Source organism: Nyctibius grandis, chromosome 6, assembly GCF_013368605.1.
Source record: "Nyctibius grandis isolate bNycGra1 chromosome 6, bNycGra1.pri, whole genome shotgun sequence".
NCBI lineage: Eukaryota > Metazoa > Chordata > Aves > Nyctibiiformes > Nyctibiidae > Nyctibius > Nyctibius grandis.
In genome coordinates, this window is record NC_090663.1 from 61,133,443 (window position 1) to 61,151,714 (window position 18,272).

Here is an 18,272-nt window from a genome sequence, read left to right on the forward strand (position 1 = left end):
TTTGTACATATTGGTATCAGTGAATTAAGGTGCTCCATATTACAAACACTTTCAAGCTTTTTCTAATAGGTTTCTTGGAATTTTTTCTTGTGCGTCTCTTTAGGGAACTGAGAAGCTAGTATATTGAGAGGCAGCTTAAGTACATAAGTATTGTAGAAAATGGCCATTTCAACAAAAAAAAGGATTCTAAAATATTTCAGATGAGATACTCCTTGAAAGTTTCCACTTTTTTGGTGTTTGGCTCACTGTGTTTCACTTTTCTTTAAAAACAAAACCTCTGTTTGCCAAATGATGAATGCTAATTATTGAAACCTGTCATTTTTAATATAGTGTCAACTCTAGTCTTGCAGGCATCTCTCCGAGAAGAGAAGAAGCTCCGTGTGGAAAATGCTAAACTGAAGAAAGAAATCGAAGGGCTGAAACAGGAGCTGATTCAGGCAGAAATTCGAAATGGAGGTGGGGAAAAATGTCCTATCCTCATACAACATAGATCTAGTTAGCACAAAATAACGATCAAAACTATCTTAATTCTTGATTTTTATCTTCCTGTATGTTACTCTATGGCATTTCTTACAAATTCTGGATTTTCTTAGGTTCCATGCCTATGACAAGTTACTTAATTCCAGCATTTTAGTAAGCTGCAAGCCTAACAGGTACATATGCCAAATCTTAATCAGACATGGAACTGGTTCTTCGTATGTTCTTGTACAATGCCTTTCATAATAAGCCCTGAATTTGACTGGTGACAATGGTTCCTTATAATGCCTGAGAAATTGCTGAACGTCTAACACTTCGTGATACTCTGAGTATTTAATCTAGCATGACTGAAAAATCCCTGTGGAAAATCAAGCCATAGTTCAAAGTACAGACGGGCAGTGACTTATTAGAAAATCTGTGGTAATGTAAAATTAGAAACAAAGTGTTTTGAATTTTTGATTCTGTACTTTAGTAAGACCAGCCTTTCATTGCACTGTTTTCCCTTCTGCAGTATAAAAATTATTTTATGTGTAGCAAATTATGGAATAGTCTCCAGTATGACAAGACGGAGTGGCTAGAAACTGAAACTAGACAAACACAAATGAGAAATAAAGAGTTAGTAGCAAAGATAACTAGATGTTGAAATAAACTACAAAAAGAGGTGGTGTTTGCTTATGTGTTTTCTTGTATTTAGCACTTTTTCCAATTTAAAAAATGTGTAGTCAAAGGCATTGTTCTTGACTGATCAGAATAATCACATATACGTTGCGTTCTGAAATGTGTTTTGTCATGTTGTGCTACACTACTCAGCAGTTGTGGTTTAGGCATTTTAAGCAAAGTTTTCAGTTCTCTACTTTTTCATTTATGTTGGAAACTTAAAATGTCAGTGTTCAAAGTTCTGGTACCCCTTCTAACTTCTGTGGTTTTGATTTTAGTAAAACAGATCGCAGTTCCTCCTGGTACCACCATTTCTACAGCTACGTTTTCAGATGATGTTCCACAGCCTACAGCAGGCGCATCATCTCCTGGTTCCAAAGATCAAATTAAAGGTGAAGATGAAGAAAAGAAAAAGAAGGAAAAAGTAGAAAAAAAAGGTACTTCAGTTTTCTTAGCTGTGGTAGACAGTTAAGGGATTTAATTTATGCAAGTGCTTTTACATCATTTTGAGCACAGAAAAAAGTTCGTACAGCCACAGTAGGAAGAGTTGGGTGCTAGCTCTAAAATCTTGGAAGTACTTGAAGCTAATAAAGGCCATCAAGTAAACTACAGATTCTTACCTAAATGGGATACATGCCACATTTCTTTTACTGTGACTGAACTCCCTTATTTAAAAAAAAAAACCCCAAAACTAAACAAAAAAACCCCAAGCCTCCCCCCTGAAGCCCCCCAAAACCCCACAACAAAAAAAAAAAGCAAAACCAGAATACGCACACACACACACACAAAGGAGGTAAAAAAAAAGTGGGGAGAGGGGAAGGAAGAGGAGGACGCAAAGTTTAGAGAAGCTTTCGGCAGACTGGATGGCTTTCTGTTCTGAGGCTTAGATATTTTTTCTTTTTTTTTTCCTGCCATGGAAACAGTGCAAGCAAAAGGCAAAGACCAGCTCAGCAAAATACCTTGCAAGCAATAGCAGCATAACATAATATTAAAGGAAGAGTGCTAAATTACAGTTTTCTGCATCCTCTAAGTATACTACTTTTTTTTTTTTTCTGGAAAATTCTTACAGGCAGTGAAGTTCCATCAGAGTTGATCAGATAAATCCATGTCAATACTGGTGAACTTGCGTGGCTAAGAGGAGGTACTGGGTAAAGGACACAGGCAAATAGAGTAATCTGGTTTTGGCAACAGGGAGGAAAGTTGTTAGGAAACCGACATACGGTTCTCTTACAACTTTCCTCCTGTTTTTCTTTTTTAGCTATCTGTATTCTTCTATTAAGAGAGTTTGTTAAACAGAAGTCAAAAGACATGTCTACTACCCTTGCACCAAACTACCAGTGTCTATCTTGTAACTTAAACTCATGTTTTACAATCATTCTCTTATGCAAATTAATATCAATTTGCTATGAATTGATTTGTACAGCTTTTCAGAGTTTGGATATTATGCTAATAGGGCACTGTATCCCTTTAATTTTTCTGGTGAGCTGTACACAGGCTTATAAGTGACTTCATATTTTTTGATGTACTGCAGCCTTTGACACATCAATATTCCACAGAGCTGTAAATATAAAAGCAGAGGCCACATGTCATATTGGGCAATTAACTGTTTCCTTCAAGTATTCAGTGGCTACAGAGCAAGTATTCAGTTGGTAAGGAAAAATAAAACTTTCTTGTACTATATTTCCTCCTCATCTTGTATAAGTAGCTTAAATTTGGAAAGCAATCTATTTGACTTTTCCCTTCCAATGGCTGTATTTGAAAAAAGGTGAAATATAGCATGAACATTAAATAGAAGCCCTGAACAGGCTATTTCTGTGGAGTTCAGCATCTATTTTAGGTATAGTATTTAACAATCTGAGTAACCAATATGTAAAATTTGTTTTTTAGTCTTGAAATTGGTGAAATTGTGGAATATCTCAAATCCCTTTGTTTTCTGTCACCTCTCATCTGTTTCCTCTCTAGTTATTTCCATATTCTTTGTTCCATTTCTTGCAAACTTCATCTGTGAGGCTTCTCTGGATATTGATTCTGGGCTGACTCTTGACACTGGCCAGAGGAGTGCAGTTCTCTCCTTACCTGCGGTGTTGAAATGGATGTTTTCTGTGCATCTGTATCTATGCTGTGTACAGACATGCTTTGCTGTGTTCTCTTTTCCTTATTTGGTGACAGACTTCATTTCTCTAAAGTGAAATAAATGGGTGCTAGAAGCTGATTTTCTGGCTCCAGACTATGGTAGAGAGATGTCGTGGAGAACAATGAGGAATGATACCAAGGATAAAGATGGCAGGTCTTTGAAATGATCTTAGGTATTAAATATTAACTATTTTGATGGCATTTTTTTCAGTTTCTCTTCAATAATTGTATATATGATTGGTTTTATTAATCTAATCCACTCATAAACACTAGAGCTTTTTATTCATTCTATATAAACTGAAATATTTTTGAAGAGCTATTGCTTATGTTAAAAAAAAAATTGCCTTTTTATTATTGAATGTATCATTTAATTTCAACCCTGTTCTAGAGCAATGATAAATTAATCAAATTGTGTGCTGTGTCCACTTTTCCTTTTTTGCTCCCTAAAGAAGGGAATTTAGTTTACGTTAATACGTAAGCTATCTTGAATGAAAGAATAACAGAATATGCTTATTTTAAGTAAGCACTTAGACATTTCTTAATCCCCCAGAGATTATAGTTGTTAAACAAATCTTGAATGTCTTTTAAACAGGACAGTCTTCTATATAAACTGGATGTAACTTGCTCATATCGAAAGAAATATATAAATAAGCAGCTGAGTATGGGGAGTGTTGCTTCACTGCTGTTTTATACTATACAGTATGTATGGGTGATGATAAATCCTTTGGTTTGTTTTACTTTGATTGCCATGGAATAAGGAGTCATCATCAGTGGAACCTTGTAAGCCATGAGCATTTTCACACAGTAGTATATTTGAGGAGTGAAGAAAGTTAGCTAGGTCATCTTGAAGGGTTGCTTTGCAACTGTAACAGTGCAGTTACAGTGACTTAGCATTGTCCACAGTCAGGAACTGATGTTAAGCCCTGCTAACCCGATGACTTGTGATTGTCTAGTTTCCCTTTGCTGGTGAAACGCCATGGCAAGACTTACTGGTAATTGCTAATTATTAAAACGGTACTATTAGGCTTATTGATGTGGCCTTCGGCAGAGTGTGTACGTCGCTTACGTACATGTTAGCTACACTTAAAGTTCAGGTTGACTTCACTTTACAGACAAGACAATACCTCAGTCCTAAGATGGTAATTGTAGTAACAGTGTAAGTTGAAGTGTGTATGATGATTCTCCGCTGGAAACTAGTAATAGAGGTGCTAACTCTTTACTCTTAATTTGTGTTTTACACTGGGTTTACACTTATTTCTGAGATTGTAGCTCACTTTTCCCTTGCAGTAGTCATATACGTATACATATATTTATATGCTTTTTTTAATTTCATGAACTAAACTTTCTTAAATAGGTGAAAAGAAGGAGAAGAAACAGCAGTCAGCTGCTGGAAGTAGTGATGCAAAACCTCTAGATGTTTCTTGTCTGGATCTTCGTGTTGGCTGCATTATTACTGCCAAAAAGCATCCAGATGCAGACACTCTGTATGTTGAAGAAGTGGATGTTGGTGAAGCAAGCCCAAGGACTGTTGTCAGTGGTTTAGTGAAACATGTTCCTCTGGATCAGGTATTGACAAAATTATTTACTGATAGGCTTTCTGTTTATAGCATGTGTTTTGATTCTACTGAAAGATTTTTACAGTCATGAAAACAAAAAGAAAATGCAAATAGAAGTGATGCTTAACAACTTTTGCCAGAAAATGGTGAAGTACCCTCACCCTAAATCAGTTCATTTCTGCTTTCAGTGCTTCTGTCCTGGGATCTTACTCCTTTGTGATGCCATTGGTACACAGTGGATTCCTAAACCAGATGTGACTTTCCCTTTAGGTTTCCTAGTATGTAGTAGAGAACACATAACAACTTTTTTCCTATCATCCAAACTTTTGAAACCTTTGCCTTCCAACTCTATGGCCTGTTGACTTGTTTTGCATGGAGTAAAGCAAAGAGCATGTAAATTTAACTTAGATGGCAGTGAGTGGCTTAAACAACAGTGGAATACAAAATGCATATTTTTACTTCCTTGTCTGGAATAGAGTCTGCCTCTGTGCTTTTTTTTAGTTGATACACTTCTGTGTTTGACCTGCATGGTTTACGTATGTCTTGGGAACAGCCTGAGGGTTCAAGACTACATTTTCCTTTCACACCTCTTCTAGAGGGTTAGCGGAAGGGAGGAATTGACTGAAGGCTGCTTCTAAATTCAAATGCAAGCTTGGCAATTAAAGCAGTGTTGTATAGAGTAACTGCAGAATGGGTTGTGATGAATTGATCTCAGTGTGGAAAAGCTACATTTTTTCAAATGCCTTTTCAATCCCTGTTCACACCCTATCCACATGGTAAGATTGCAAATGTAGGAGGCAATTAAAATTGTGATTGTTATTTTTATGATACAGAAAGCTATTGAACTGAAAAAAATGACTGAATACAATAACTGTTCTGATCACCGGATAGTGTCCAGTTACTGGATTTGCAGTGGGCAAAAATTCAAATTGCTCATTTTTAGCAGTCTGCTCTCAAGAAAGCATATAGAAAAAAACATCTTAAAAGCCTTTCTAAATCAACATACGAGCATGAAGTGTATCGAAGGCAGTGGCAGTAACGGTCTTTTCTCTTTAACCTGCTTTCTGTCTGGAAAAAAGAATCCAAAGTACTCATTAACAGAGAATTAGGGATCATTCTTGCACATTCTTTGGGAACAGTTAGTTTGTGTGTCTGGTTTTGGTTTTGGCAAGTCTCTATTAGACAATAAATTCTTAGGGGCAAGCTTCCATCTTTTTGTGTGTGTGTGGTTTTTGGTTTTTTTTTTTTTAAGTGTTCAAAAATGTGAAGCCCTGGCATGTGACTACTGCGATATATTTAAATATAAATGTATACATCAGATCAAGTACTATAGACATACTTGCAATCATAAATAGCTAATTTTTGGTGAGTGTTTGATATGGTAATTTAGCAGTGTTTGGGGCTGTAGTATTTGTATCATCTGATTTTACTTCTGGTTAGGAAGCACAATGTGTAACTTCATTAACATTTAAGTGTGCAGTGCAAGTTATTTATGGGTGTGAAAACTTGCGTGCCCACTTCATATGTGGTACATTGTGTTTTTGTGCACCACTGATGGTGGTGAAGCCAAGTCAGAAGTTGCACCCTCAAGTATCATGTATAGATACATACATGTCATCAATAACATGGATATGGAACTGAAGCATGAAGTGAACCATGCCAATGCTGAGCTCTTTCAGCAGCAGCTGGGGACAACTGGAGAACATTGTGAAATGTCAGCAGGAATTGACAGCTTTTCTGCCACTGCATTTGGCTTTTTGAAGTGGATCTTTGTGTGCTCCTAGCATCAATACCTGTCTTCAGCAATAATTCTTGAAATTCAGACAATTCTCAAGTGTCGCTTTTTTGGCCTGCTGCAATCCTTTAACCTAAGAGATCCTCATGTCAGTGATCAGAAGTGAAGGAGAGGAAATCAGGGCATGTATCTTAAACTTAGAAGAAGAGAAGAGTCCACCATCAGCCTCTAGAAGCACTATCCTACAACCATTTTTTGTGAGAGGATGCATTACAGCTATATGTTATGAACTATATAGTCTCATTTTTATAGCAGAAACTTTTTCTTTCTACTTAGATGGCTTCATCTTTTTTCTTTCTAGATCATTGTTTAAGGGTTAGTGTTGTCCACCCAGGAATCAGCAAATGGTGCTGGAACTTATATTTCTTTTTCTTGGATAGAATGGTAATTATATTCTTTATACATACTCTTGATCTTCTCATTTTCTTTGTCTAGTCTGCAGGGAAAACATGTTTCTCTAAATCATAAAGAACAGTGACTACAGCATGACTTTAAACTTATTGACACGTTCTGTGTGGTGTAAGCAAACCACTTTTTTCTTCTGCTTTTGTAGCATTACCCTTCGAGGCTGCGTTAAATGCAACTCTGTTGCTTTTTAGTTAGGAAACAAATAGAAATATCTATGTAACCAAGCTTGTGACTTGTAAATTATTTTTGCTGGCAAACTCAAGATTCAGACAAGCATGTATTAAATTGAGGAGGGCTTTTTGTTGCTCTTGGCATTGCAACACACTCTGGTTTTAAAGTAAACAGTGTGTTGGTTTTAACTCATATTCACTAGCCATTGCAGTCTGTCACGGTATCTGATTTTGAGATATAGAGGGATAGTTAGCTGATAATCAGTTACACAGGTAACTTCAAGGATTACCTAAGAAAAAGAGCAATTTAACACTTGTGCTTCAAGTATAAGGTCTTGTTTTTTCTGTATAGTAAAGTTCAGAATTAACTTTCCCTCATTTTATTTTCTTTGCTGTATTTCTTCCCCTTCCCTCCCATGCTTCATTCTACCAGCATGTTGGGAAAATGCAGCGTTTCATTCTGAATGTGAAGTAGCTGTACGTCCACATACAAACTAACTACTAACATTTTTGCTGAAACTAAATCAGTTTCTCACTAGTTGAGTTGTCAGTTTTGAAGTTCCTGGGTTTTTGAAACAAAAGGATTGGCTTTTTGGAAGGTCAGCAGAGGTTGTTACTGTTTCAAGGAGATAATATTTGAATTTCCTTTGCATTTTCTCAGCTCATGTATCAAACACCTCCTGAGTTGCCAAAGCCTTATCAGTTCCCTGTAGACATAGACTTGCTTCTGTTTATGTCCTTTCAAGTGTAGAGATTTGCCCTGTTGTTCTTAACCAGAATTTGCTTTCCTGGATAATAACACGTATGCAGAAGGAAACATACGCTTACTCTCTGTCCGTGTCACCTTCAGCTGCTTTTCAGTAACACCCTGTATTTCTGGTAGAACTTTTCTTGTACTGGGAAAGGGAGTCAAGTTTCTTCCCTCCTTTTTTTTTTTTTTTTTTTTTTTTAATTTCTGCACAATCTTATCTGTCAGGAAACTCCTCAATTTATTTTTACAGTTACTTTTGAAAAACTAGATTTTCTTTTGTTCCTCTAACTTACGGGGTTACAGAGTGGCCATCACTAGAATTACTGGGTCTGACTCTCTGTAGCTGACACATTTCAGGGTTCTATTTATCATTTACCGTAAAAAATCTAGGAGCAATGCAGATAGAATGATACCCGAACATCGGATTCCTTGATGGTTTGTAAATAACTTTTTTTTTTTTTTGCACTTATTATGCATTAATACAGAGGGGTTTACTATTGTAATTGAAGCCCTGTTTTCTGGAAACATTACAGTAAGTCTCTTCTATAAAAATTAGCACAAGCAGTTTAAATAAAAAAAAAGACAACTAAACTTTTGCATTGTTCGGAAGCATTTATTTAGGTCTAGTTTCTAGGGAATTGTCATTTATCTGAAGATAGTTTAAAAATTGAGCCATTTATAATAAAAAGTTAAAAAAACCCCTTGAAATTCAATGTTCTGGTTTTGGCTGACCATCTTGGGGTGGGTTTTTCTTTTTGTTTTATAAAAATATTTATTTAACTTTGTGGATTTTCTTACCATTTACTTGTGAAATCAGTGCACATGTCTTAGAGCAGTTTTTCAAAAGCATTTGAAGATACTTCCTAGTAAAAGTGATGGGATAATATGTTTGAAATGTTGATAAACTTTTCATTATAACTCCTTCATTTTGGAGACTTATATTCTTGCTTTTTAAAATGTTCTACTTGGAAAATATGCAGTATTCAGAATACTTGATCATATGAGTTTTATTTACATATTAATCCTGCAGTTTTGTTTAAAGTTTATATTGTAATGCATAAAGAATGAAATCCAGAAATATGGAGAGATATAGTTGTGTGCACTAGGAGTCTAGGGATTAAAAGGCTTCCTTACTTTTTGTCTGTCTGTTAAGAATGTTCTGAGTTTAATTTTTATTCAGTTTGAAAGTGTGTTTTGTTTTCTAGGCTAAAGTATGGCAATTTTCCCTAACAAAGTATGTTTTCTCTGGTTTACTATTATAATTTTAATTAAAATAATACAACAAAGCAGGAACCCCTAGTTTTGCAGTTTTGCTCTAACAAAGTTCAGGGCACAGTATATACAGCCATTTTCACTGGCTAAAAAAAAAAAACCAAAGTATTTGGGTTAAATAAGATAAATTTTAAGATTCAAGTGAGCTAATTACCTAAAACACCTGTATACTTCCAGTACACAGTTTGTGTACATGATAAGCGTCTCGCAATTCAGCATTTACTCCATTATTCACTGGTCAACTCTTAAGTGGTTTAAATTTTATTTGTTACTGGTGTGCAGGCATTAAAATTGTGCATCTGTTGCTGTATGCTTCTCTCATCCATGTTAAGGTCTCTTCATTGTAATTCTTTTGTTATAATGAAATAGTTAAGAGCCCCCAAAAGCATGTGGCATTTAAGTACTCACATCCTTCTGTTTTCTTCCCCCAAGATGCAGAATCGGATGGCAGTACTACTCTGTAACTTGAAGCCTGCAAAGATGAGAGGAGTAGTATCTCAAGCAATGGTGATGTGTGCCAGCTCCCCAGAAAAAGTGGAAATTCTGGCTCCCCCACCTGGGGCAGTACCTGGGGACAGAATAACTTTTGAAGGTTTTGCTGGTAAGTAGGTATTTAGGAAATTAGAGGAAATAGGTATGTCAAGGTGAACTCAGTGTTGAAGCAGATAAAACAGTATTTCAAAGTTGGTTGCATTTTTTGTTGAAATTTTCTGAATTAGTTATATTCAAACTTTTTTATTATTAGCATGCTAAGATTGTGTAAATAAAGGATTGAAAATACTTAACCACCTTCCAAAAGCTGGAAAATACAGGGAAATAACTGTAACTTGAAAACATTGCGTAGTACTTCAATATAAAAAATTACCTACTTTTTAAAGTCTCAATAAGTACTTCTGCTTTTGAAATGTATGGACAAATGTATTTGCACTTTGCAAGTTACGATAAGCAAATGTAAAGCAGCTTTCCCAGTGTTTTTTTTTGTTTTGTTTTTGTTTTGTTTTTTGAGGGGGTGGAAATCTCCTGTTTATGAGAGGAACCTGTAATATTCAAAACACTAGGGTTTTTTTCTTTGCTTGTCTGGGAGGAAATGACTTTTTGGATCTCCAAAGACAGACATTGGACTTCTTCCCACTTAATTAAATGAATAAATCTGGGGTTTTTTTCACACTATAAATAAGAAAAAAAATCAAATTTAAACCTTCTCAAAGATGATTTTCTTCCATTTTCCCACTTCGTCCACCTCCCACTCATCTATGAAAATGATTGGTTTCTGACCCTGCATATTGGGCACTCAAATAAGCATCACAGATATAATGTGTTGGTGAATGCTTCCGTCCTACCCAAATGCCAGTTCGTTATTTTCAGAGGCTGAAAGATTCAGCTTCTCCTGTTGCTGTCTTTGTTAGCACTGTTATTTTACCTGTGGCAGTGGGGTTGGAACGAGATGATCTTTAAGGTCCCTTCCAACCCAAACCATTCTATGGTTCTGTGATTCTATCTCTATCATGGTTTTAAGTGTTTTTCATCAGGAGGTGCTGGTCCATTATGATTCCAGCAAGAAAGGCCCTCAGACTCTGTGAGGTATCATTTAAAACGCTATTTATTAGAGCTGAAGCTGAAAAGAGAGAACGGTATAAATAATCTTACATCTCATAGACGATGGGAACCTCAAGTTGGTGCAGCATCAAACAGGCTTCTGCTCCACATGCAGTATGCTGTGCACTCCCTGTCCATAGAAGAGATTCCCCTGTTTTGGTCCTTTGAGCTATTGTTCGCGTGAGAACTTGATGCTGCACTTTTCCATAAAGGTGAGGACGCATAAGTGACTCAGTCGCTGGTACCACATGGGAGCTGCCTGCAGGCTTTTCTGGTACCATCAGCTGGCTAGGTTTATCCTGCACCCCAGGAATTTGTGCAGAACAGCACAAGCACAGACCTACTCAGGTCAACTGTTACGTGGATCACTGAGTTCATGATGAACAGTGGTCTTCTGGTCAGAATCACTGCATTGCTTTATCTTAAGAAAAAGTGGTCTAACTCCCAGTATTTCCCATATTGAGTAAAGTTATATGTGTGTGCATTTGTCAACAAAGTATTCATCTTCAGGATGAATTTGTTGCTCAGAAGTTGGCTTTCACATGTGAGAAAATAGTGTAGCTTTGTGTTTTCTACATAGAAACATATTAACCTTTTTAAGCTGTTGCACCTCTGACAATTTCTAGCTGTACAGCAGTGTTTTTATTTATGAACCTCTTGGCAAACTCTATGCTTAAAAGTATTTGCATGAAATACCTTTCATAAATATATACATATATGTATGTATGTAGCTATTTTTATACTTCTCATGATTGAAACTGTGATGCTCTAAAAAAATATATATTTTCGTAGGCATATGATAAAGGAAGCAATGGTCTATCTAGGTGTTTTTGAAACAAGGAAAGCTCAGCTTGCTGTGATTTAATGCTCTGATTGAAAATATTTTAAAATAATACTGTGTTTAAGAAGGAAATCAGTCTTGAGGTTTTTTTCATTTTTAGTTTTCTGTATTAAAAATATACTGAGCTTGCTGGTTGAGATGCAGAATTGGTAAGCTGTACTGAAAACTGAAAGGCTTCAGCAGTTGCGTTGGCTAAATTGTAAAATATTCGCTCATAACTTGTTGTAGTTATCACATATCCATGAGTAAAGGTAGATTAAATGTTGGATGTGTGATCCCTGTCACATGCGAGGATACACTCATTTCTTTGTGTTGCTGTGAAAATGGATGTGCAAGAGAGGAGCATCAAGCTGTAGATAAACCCTTCTAGTGCATAAGCCCTGCAAAATGACATACAAGTCAGCCTGGGCATGTGGCTTTTTTGAGGAGTGGATGGTCTTTGTTTTTGTCTAAGAAATAACCTTACTCCAAACTTACATCTCGAGTAACTTTGTATACCTGACATTTGAAAATATTGTGAGAGCTGGTAGTAGGGCTATTCTCTGTTAGCCAGCATATCTATTCTTACACACAACTAATGAGGTTAGTTTTATCAAAATAATTAAACTATTTGACTCCAGTTTGTTACAGTTGCAAAAATCTTTTCCTAGAGCAAATCAGTTACAGAAACATTTTCTAAAAATTATTTCCAGGTGTTAAGGTATACAGATACTCTGATATTTTAGTTCTTAAAAGACAGAATAAGCTAAAGGTGGTGTAAAAGTTGTACTAGTTCTAAAGTTACGACTTGCAGCCTGTGATACAAAGCTTTGTACGCTTTATATCGGTTTCCTTCTGACAGGGAGCCAAAGGATGGAGCTCTGATAAGTACCAAATGAAGGCTTTTACAACCCCTTTGAAAACATATATGTCCAGGGCTACAGACTGTAGTCTGAAACATGGCAGCTGTTCCATAAGTAGCTGCTCAGAAAAATTGGTAGATACAAGATTAAAGCTAATAATTGACTTTGAAAATACACTTAATGCTTAATAGTGCAAAGTAGAGTGATGTATCTCCTGGTTAACATAAAACTTATTTTAAGAATTTTAAGACTTGTGATTTTGTTATCTTTAAGTGAGTAGGAAAAAGCAAGGAAAAAAGCATTGATGGATGGAGACTTACAGAAGCAGATGTCAGAATGATTTTGTAACTTAATTTGTTGTGTACTCGTCTTTTGCATATTGCCTTTGCAAACTAAGATACGAATACTATTCATTGGTAGGTTTTAGTTTGCTTTAGGGTTTTTTTAAATTTCTTTTAGCTAGAGACCAAGATTGTTGCCACTTACCTTCTTGTCCAAGTGATTAACAACTTTTGGTGGTTTGTTGTCTTCCCCTCTCCACCCCCTGTCTGATTCTTTTTTCTGGTGTGGGGTGTTTTTTTTTCTTTTTCCCTTTTTAAAGACCTGTTTGTTTTTTGTTCTTTCTTTTTTCTTTTATTCCTGAGGAGGGGAAGCTCACTGCGAGACTGGAAAACTGTTTCTCGATTTTTAATAGGGTTGTATGTCTGTATCTTCTACTCACCTTTTTTGTGTTAAAATCTCACGTGCTTTTTAGCTGCTGTCTCCTCAAAGGCAATCTGGCACTTCACTGGTACTGTTTTCAGGAGGGTAGAATCCTTGCTGTGTAAGATGTCATTTAAATTCAGTGCTTAATTGTAACCATTTATGTTCTGATAATTTCTTTTTTAAAGGGTAATTTTAAGCATAAATATTCAGTTTGGGTCCTTGAAATGAAAATAGAAAAGGCAGCTGGGTCTTATTTTAGTTTGAAGTATGATACCCTATGAAGCAACAGAAGCAGCAGCAGCAACTCTAAAACACACAGAGCTCTCTATCAAGCAGCTTGGAATCAAGTTATTTTTAAGCCTTCTCTCTCCACCATACAAAATATTCATGAGATACAGTCTAATTTTCCTTGGTCATTTTAGTCAAAGTAAACAAATGGTATCTTGATTCAAACCAACTGAACTTTTTTCTGCAGAAACTTGAGAGTTTTCCTAGAACCATCTTGAGTGTTGTAGAGGAGTGATTTGATAAGGAATGCTGTTGTGTGGAGGAGTGTTCTTTTTTGTTTATTTGATGGCATTGCCCTTAGGGGAACTTTAACACTGTTTTATATTCCAATACATGAATCTTCAAGATCTGTTGGGCCTTTTTTTGTTAAGTACTATATCAAATTTCTGTCCGCCTTCAATGGAAAGGGTCTGATTTATAAGCCATAGAAAAATTATTCCATTGCATGTCTGTAAATACTATAGCCTCCTACACAGTAATTGCCGTAAGAGAGCAATAATTCTTGGAGCTAACTGTGAAATCTTCTTTCTAATAAGAGTATAATTGATGCTTTGACAATTTTTTTTAATGCAAAAATGCCACAGGAACCACAAATTTGTTATTTGAGTTATATAATTAGATAATCATTCTGCTCTAAGAATCTCTGGCAATTTAGTTAATAACTCTCTCTTTAAACCAAACAAAAAAATAATGCTAAAACTGGAGTGCAGTGTCTGTCTTTAACAACAGGTTTCTTTAATCAAAGCTTTGATGTTTTCCTTCAGTTGCGTAGTTATAATCCACAGTGGAATAAGTGGTATTAACTTTATGTAAGGTCACACACATCACTGCATATTATTGCCCCTTCTTGTGCTAAGATATATTATTTCAGTAGTTACTGAGCTGTTACAAAATGAAGCAGTTTCTTGCTTATTATGAGAATTTCTTTTGTAATATTTAAACTGCTAGACTGAATGGCATGTTTAACAAAATTTTAGACCTCTTATTTGGTTCTTTTTATGTAGACAGTGGAGAAACTCATTAAACATTACAAGTTTAAATTTATTTTATTTATAGAAACACTTCTAAAGAATATTTTCTGGGAATAAGGAATGCAATGAGGAGAAGACATAAGAAAATGAAGAGCCTAAAGCTCTTGTAGTACTTAAAATCGGTGCCTATGCTAATCTAATATGAGCTCACCACAGATCCCAAGGGAGCTTGATGTAGGATTCCAAAGAAACTTATTAACATACAAAGCGTGTTTTTTATAATAAAAGTAAATTTTTTTTCTTATTGAAAAAATTCACTTGTTTTTTATATTTGAGGAGGGGGAAGGAAATGTACAATGAATCATTTAACATTCTGTTTAATGATTTTATTAGTTTGTATTCATTCACTTTGGTCTGAATCCAAGTCTGTCTTTGTTCATGAACTCGTGCATTGAGCAGGATTTTTATTTTTGTGAAAATGGGCAATTAGCTATAAAGTTTAATTTATTAATGGTATTACTGATTTCTCTTTTAAATATTAAGTGCACTGTGATTGTGAAATAACTGGACTACATTATTGAATCTTGCACTGGCAAGGCTAGCCTGCTTAACAGAGAAATCTGGCCTGGTCTGCTTCTTTTACACAGTTATAGACATAGAAGCTACAGAAGTTAGGCACATCTACAGGCAGAAGTAACTTAATTTTGCAAGCATTGAGAATGTGAGTAGATTGAACCACTGAAAACATTTGAAGGAGGAAAAACAATAAGGTAGGCTGGAATGATAGTAAAAACAATACTTGGAGTTTTCACTTATTTAGCTTAGTTGTTTTGTTCCTATACTTTGCATTTCATGCCTATTTAAAAATAGGAAAAATATGACTCTGAAATACTTCACTATTCTATGTAATTTAACAGTATTTCGGAACAGTAGAAGCAGCCTACATTTTGTGGTCATTAGAGATCCTTAAATAGTGAGATTTGCTAATGTAGTTAGACTGTCAATATCTCTAGGGCATAAGTAGCTTAGCATGGTGTACACATAGAAACAGGGAACTGAGACTTATAGAGACTGAGGCCATAATTGCTGAAATACAAGGTGACCTCTAATGCTTCTGTTATTTTAGGCACCAGAGCTTGTCATCAAATAGTAGAAAAAGTAGCAGAACAGTGTTGAAACTCGGGCTAAAATTATATGTCAGTATCCTGATTTTGGGCTGCTCTTGTCTAAGTTCAATATTTCTCAACTGTAAGGGCACCTGCCAAATTCACTCAATATGAATTGCTTATAAAAATCCATTAATTCCTAAACCTAAGATGCTGACAAACCTGTGTCTTGGTGAGTAGTGAATTTCTGTGGTCCACATCTACTTAATTCTTAGGAATCATTTTGGTCTCTAATGAATTTTGTAAACCAACAACTAACAATGGTTTGATTTCTTCCTTTTGTGACAGTATTTGTGGTCTGTTACTTATAACGTTTTTTTCCCTGAAAAATCAGCATTTTGAGAGAGGCTCTGGAGTTATTTCCTAGACAAACCCTAATTCTAATTAAGGTTTTCATTTTGAGAATCGCAGGTAATGGTTTTTTTCCCCTTAAAAGTGTGTGCAGTGATGCTATGTGGGCTGTCACAGATGTGTGCATACATAGAGCTCTTGCTCTGCCTTCTGTGTTGTGTGCTATTAGGTTATTCTTTGTTTTGAAACAGGAGATCCTGAGAAGGAACTTAATCCCAAGAAGAAGATTTGGGAGCAAATCCAACCTGATCTTCATACCAATGACCAGTGTGTAGCTACGTACAAAGGAGTTCCGTTTGAAGTGAAAGGGAAAGGAGTCTGCAGGGCAGAGACCATGGCAAACAGTGGAATTAAATAAACAAATGGTTATTAGAAGCTTTTTCAGATGTTGAAATGGAAAGTAATGCAAGCAAAATAAAACACATGAATATATTACCCCTCTGAAATGCATGGCTGATACCTGTTTTGTTTGACGTCTCTTCCAGAGGTACAGAATGTTGTTATACCTCCAACATTTTCACAATTCACTCATTCACCATGCTTACTGTCCTTGAGGTTAAGTGTTGTCAATAGTCATTAACCACTCAGTGCTCAAGACTTAATTGCCAAGACTTGTTTATGGTAGAACTACAGGCAGGCAAGCATATTTTCTGGACAGCTAAAAGGTTTAAAGGATCTATGGAGAAAGAGCATCTCAATAAGGAACAATTTCTGCCATGTTCCTTGTGTGCTAACTGCTCTTTAAGAAGTTCAGGACTAGCAGTTGGTCAGAGAAGACCACAATTGTCTTCATTCTTCTAGTCACCTTTTAATAGTTTTTCTCCTCTTCTTCCAAGCAGTTTTCAGATATATTATAAGCCTCTGCAACTTTGTTCTTGGCTGTGTTGTCTCAGTAGTCTGCAGACAATTGTAATGGGAAGATTAAACTAGATATACAAATGGACATACTTTCATGTCCCACAGTTAAGCTGTTATAACGTCAATAAGATCAAAGCTGTCACTTTGCTAAAATAGTTCTTTATCTAGTCAACCTAGATATTTCCTTCTAAATGATAGTACTAAGAAAGAATGAATAGCAAATAGATTGCCAGAGCTAGTCAAATATTACCAAAAAAAAAAAAAATCCATTTCCAATGCCGAATTTTGTTTTAATGTATTTTTATGCAATGATATTTTCTACAAAAGATGCTTTGGTTTTAACAGAAATAGCTTCTTCAGTTTTTACAATTAGAATTATCCCATAAGAATGTAATACTGAGTAGTCATGGTTGCTATGGTAATTGCTTCAAATTACTTCTTTTGATTCCTGCCTTTTAATAATCTGAAAATAACCATTTTAGATCGATTTACAATAAATGTTTTAAGGAACTATTTAGAGATACTTCAGTTATTTTGGCATGTAATATTTAATTAACTGGTTACTGTCTAACCACTGAAACAGTAAGTGCTTTTTTAACCACTGAAATAAAAAAAAACTTAGCCACTCAGAATTTTGCTGGCTTTGAACTTCATCCAGTAAACTGGGAAGGAAAACAAAATTACAATGATATAAAATTAAAAGGAACAGGCACAAAAGAAGAGTTGAACAGATTTCTTTCTTGAATGAGTTTTGTAAGTGGGTGTAAACTGTGTTAATTTTTCATGCATCTGGGAATAAGCAATAGTCATTAGTTCTTTTAAATGTGCCAAATAGCGTTAAGCACATGGGAGCTGTTTTATCTGCCTTGGAAACTACATATTCAATAATGTCTTATTAAACAAAATTCTTGAAGTTCACAATCTCCATTCTAACTAATCCTGAATCAAGGTAAGGAAATACTTTTACGGTAGACAAATCTTAGCTTTTAATGCTGGAAATCTCTTTATGAACTTTGGAATTCAGAGGAACTTCTGAAAGCTTGAAGAATTGAGCAAAGAGGCTCCCTTACAGCCTGAACTCATGTGCATTTTTTTTGCCTTTTTTTTTTTTTCTTCCAGATCTGTGTTCTGTATGAACTGCAATATATGATCTGGTGTAGCGTAAAATCTCATTTGTGACTACATATGTATTAGGAGTGTGATTTAGAGCACTAGCTTGTTCTGATTTTATGGTTGAAGCTAGGATTCTGGATGCAGCAGTGTGAGGTACTCTATGAAAGGCAAGTAGGCTGGTAATCTAAAGACGTATTTCCAACTGTGTGTTCAAAGGTATTTGGTACGGATGTGGAATTTTCCAGTTGATGGCTTCTACTCTTATTTCTGTTAAAAGCTACCAACCATATAAAATAGACAAATAAGCACCTGAAAGCTGATT

The 18,272-nt window shown here is 35.5% G+C and overlaps 1 protein-coding gene across 3 annotated transcripts in view; it reads left to right on the forward strand.

Annotated features, from left to right (window-relative positions):
• Positions 1-16,425, forward strand: part of AIMP1 (aminoacyl tRNA synthetase complex interacting multifunctional protein 1) — a 36,438-nt gene extending 20,013 nt beyond the window's left edge. For 2 of the 3 annotated variants that reach the window (XM_068403511.1, XM_068403509.1), the window contains exons 3-7: positions 331-456; positions 1,413-1,571; positions 4,622-4,833; positions 9,652-9,820; positions 16,171-16,425. In XM_068403511.1, the coding sequence (XP_068259612.1) occupies positions 331-456; positions 1,413-1,571; positions 4,622-4,833; positions 9,652-9,820; positions 16,171-16,337 (833 nt within the window). In that variant the 3' untranslated portion in view covers positions 16,338-16,425. The remainder of the gene's footprint in view (positions 1-330; positions 457-1,412; positions 1,572-4,621; positions 4,834-9,651; positions 9,821-16,170) is intronic. The other variant, XM_068403510.1, reaches the window with a different exon arrangement.
• Positions 16,426-18,272: the final 1,847 nt, after the last annotated feature.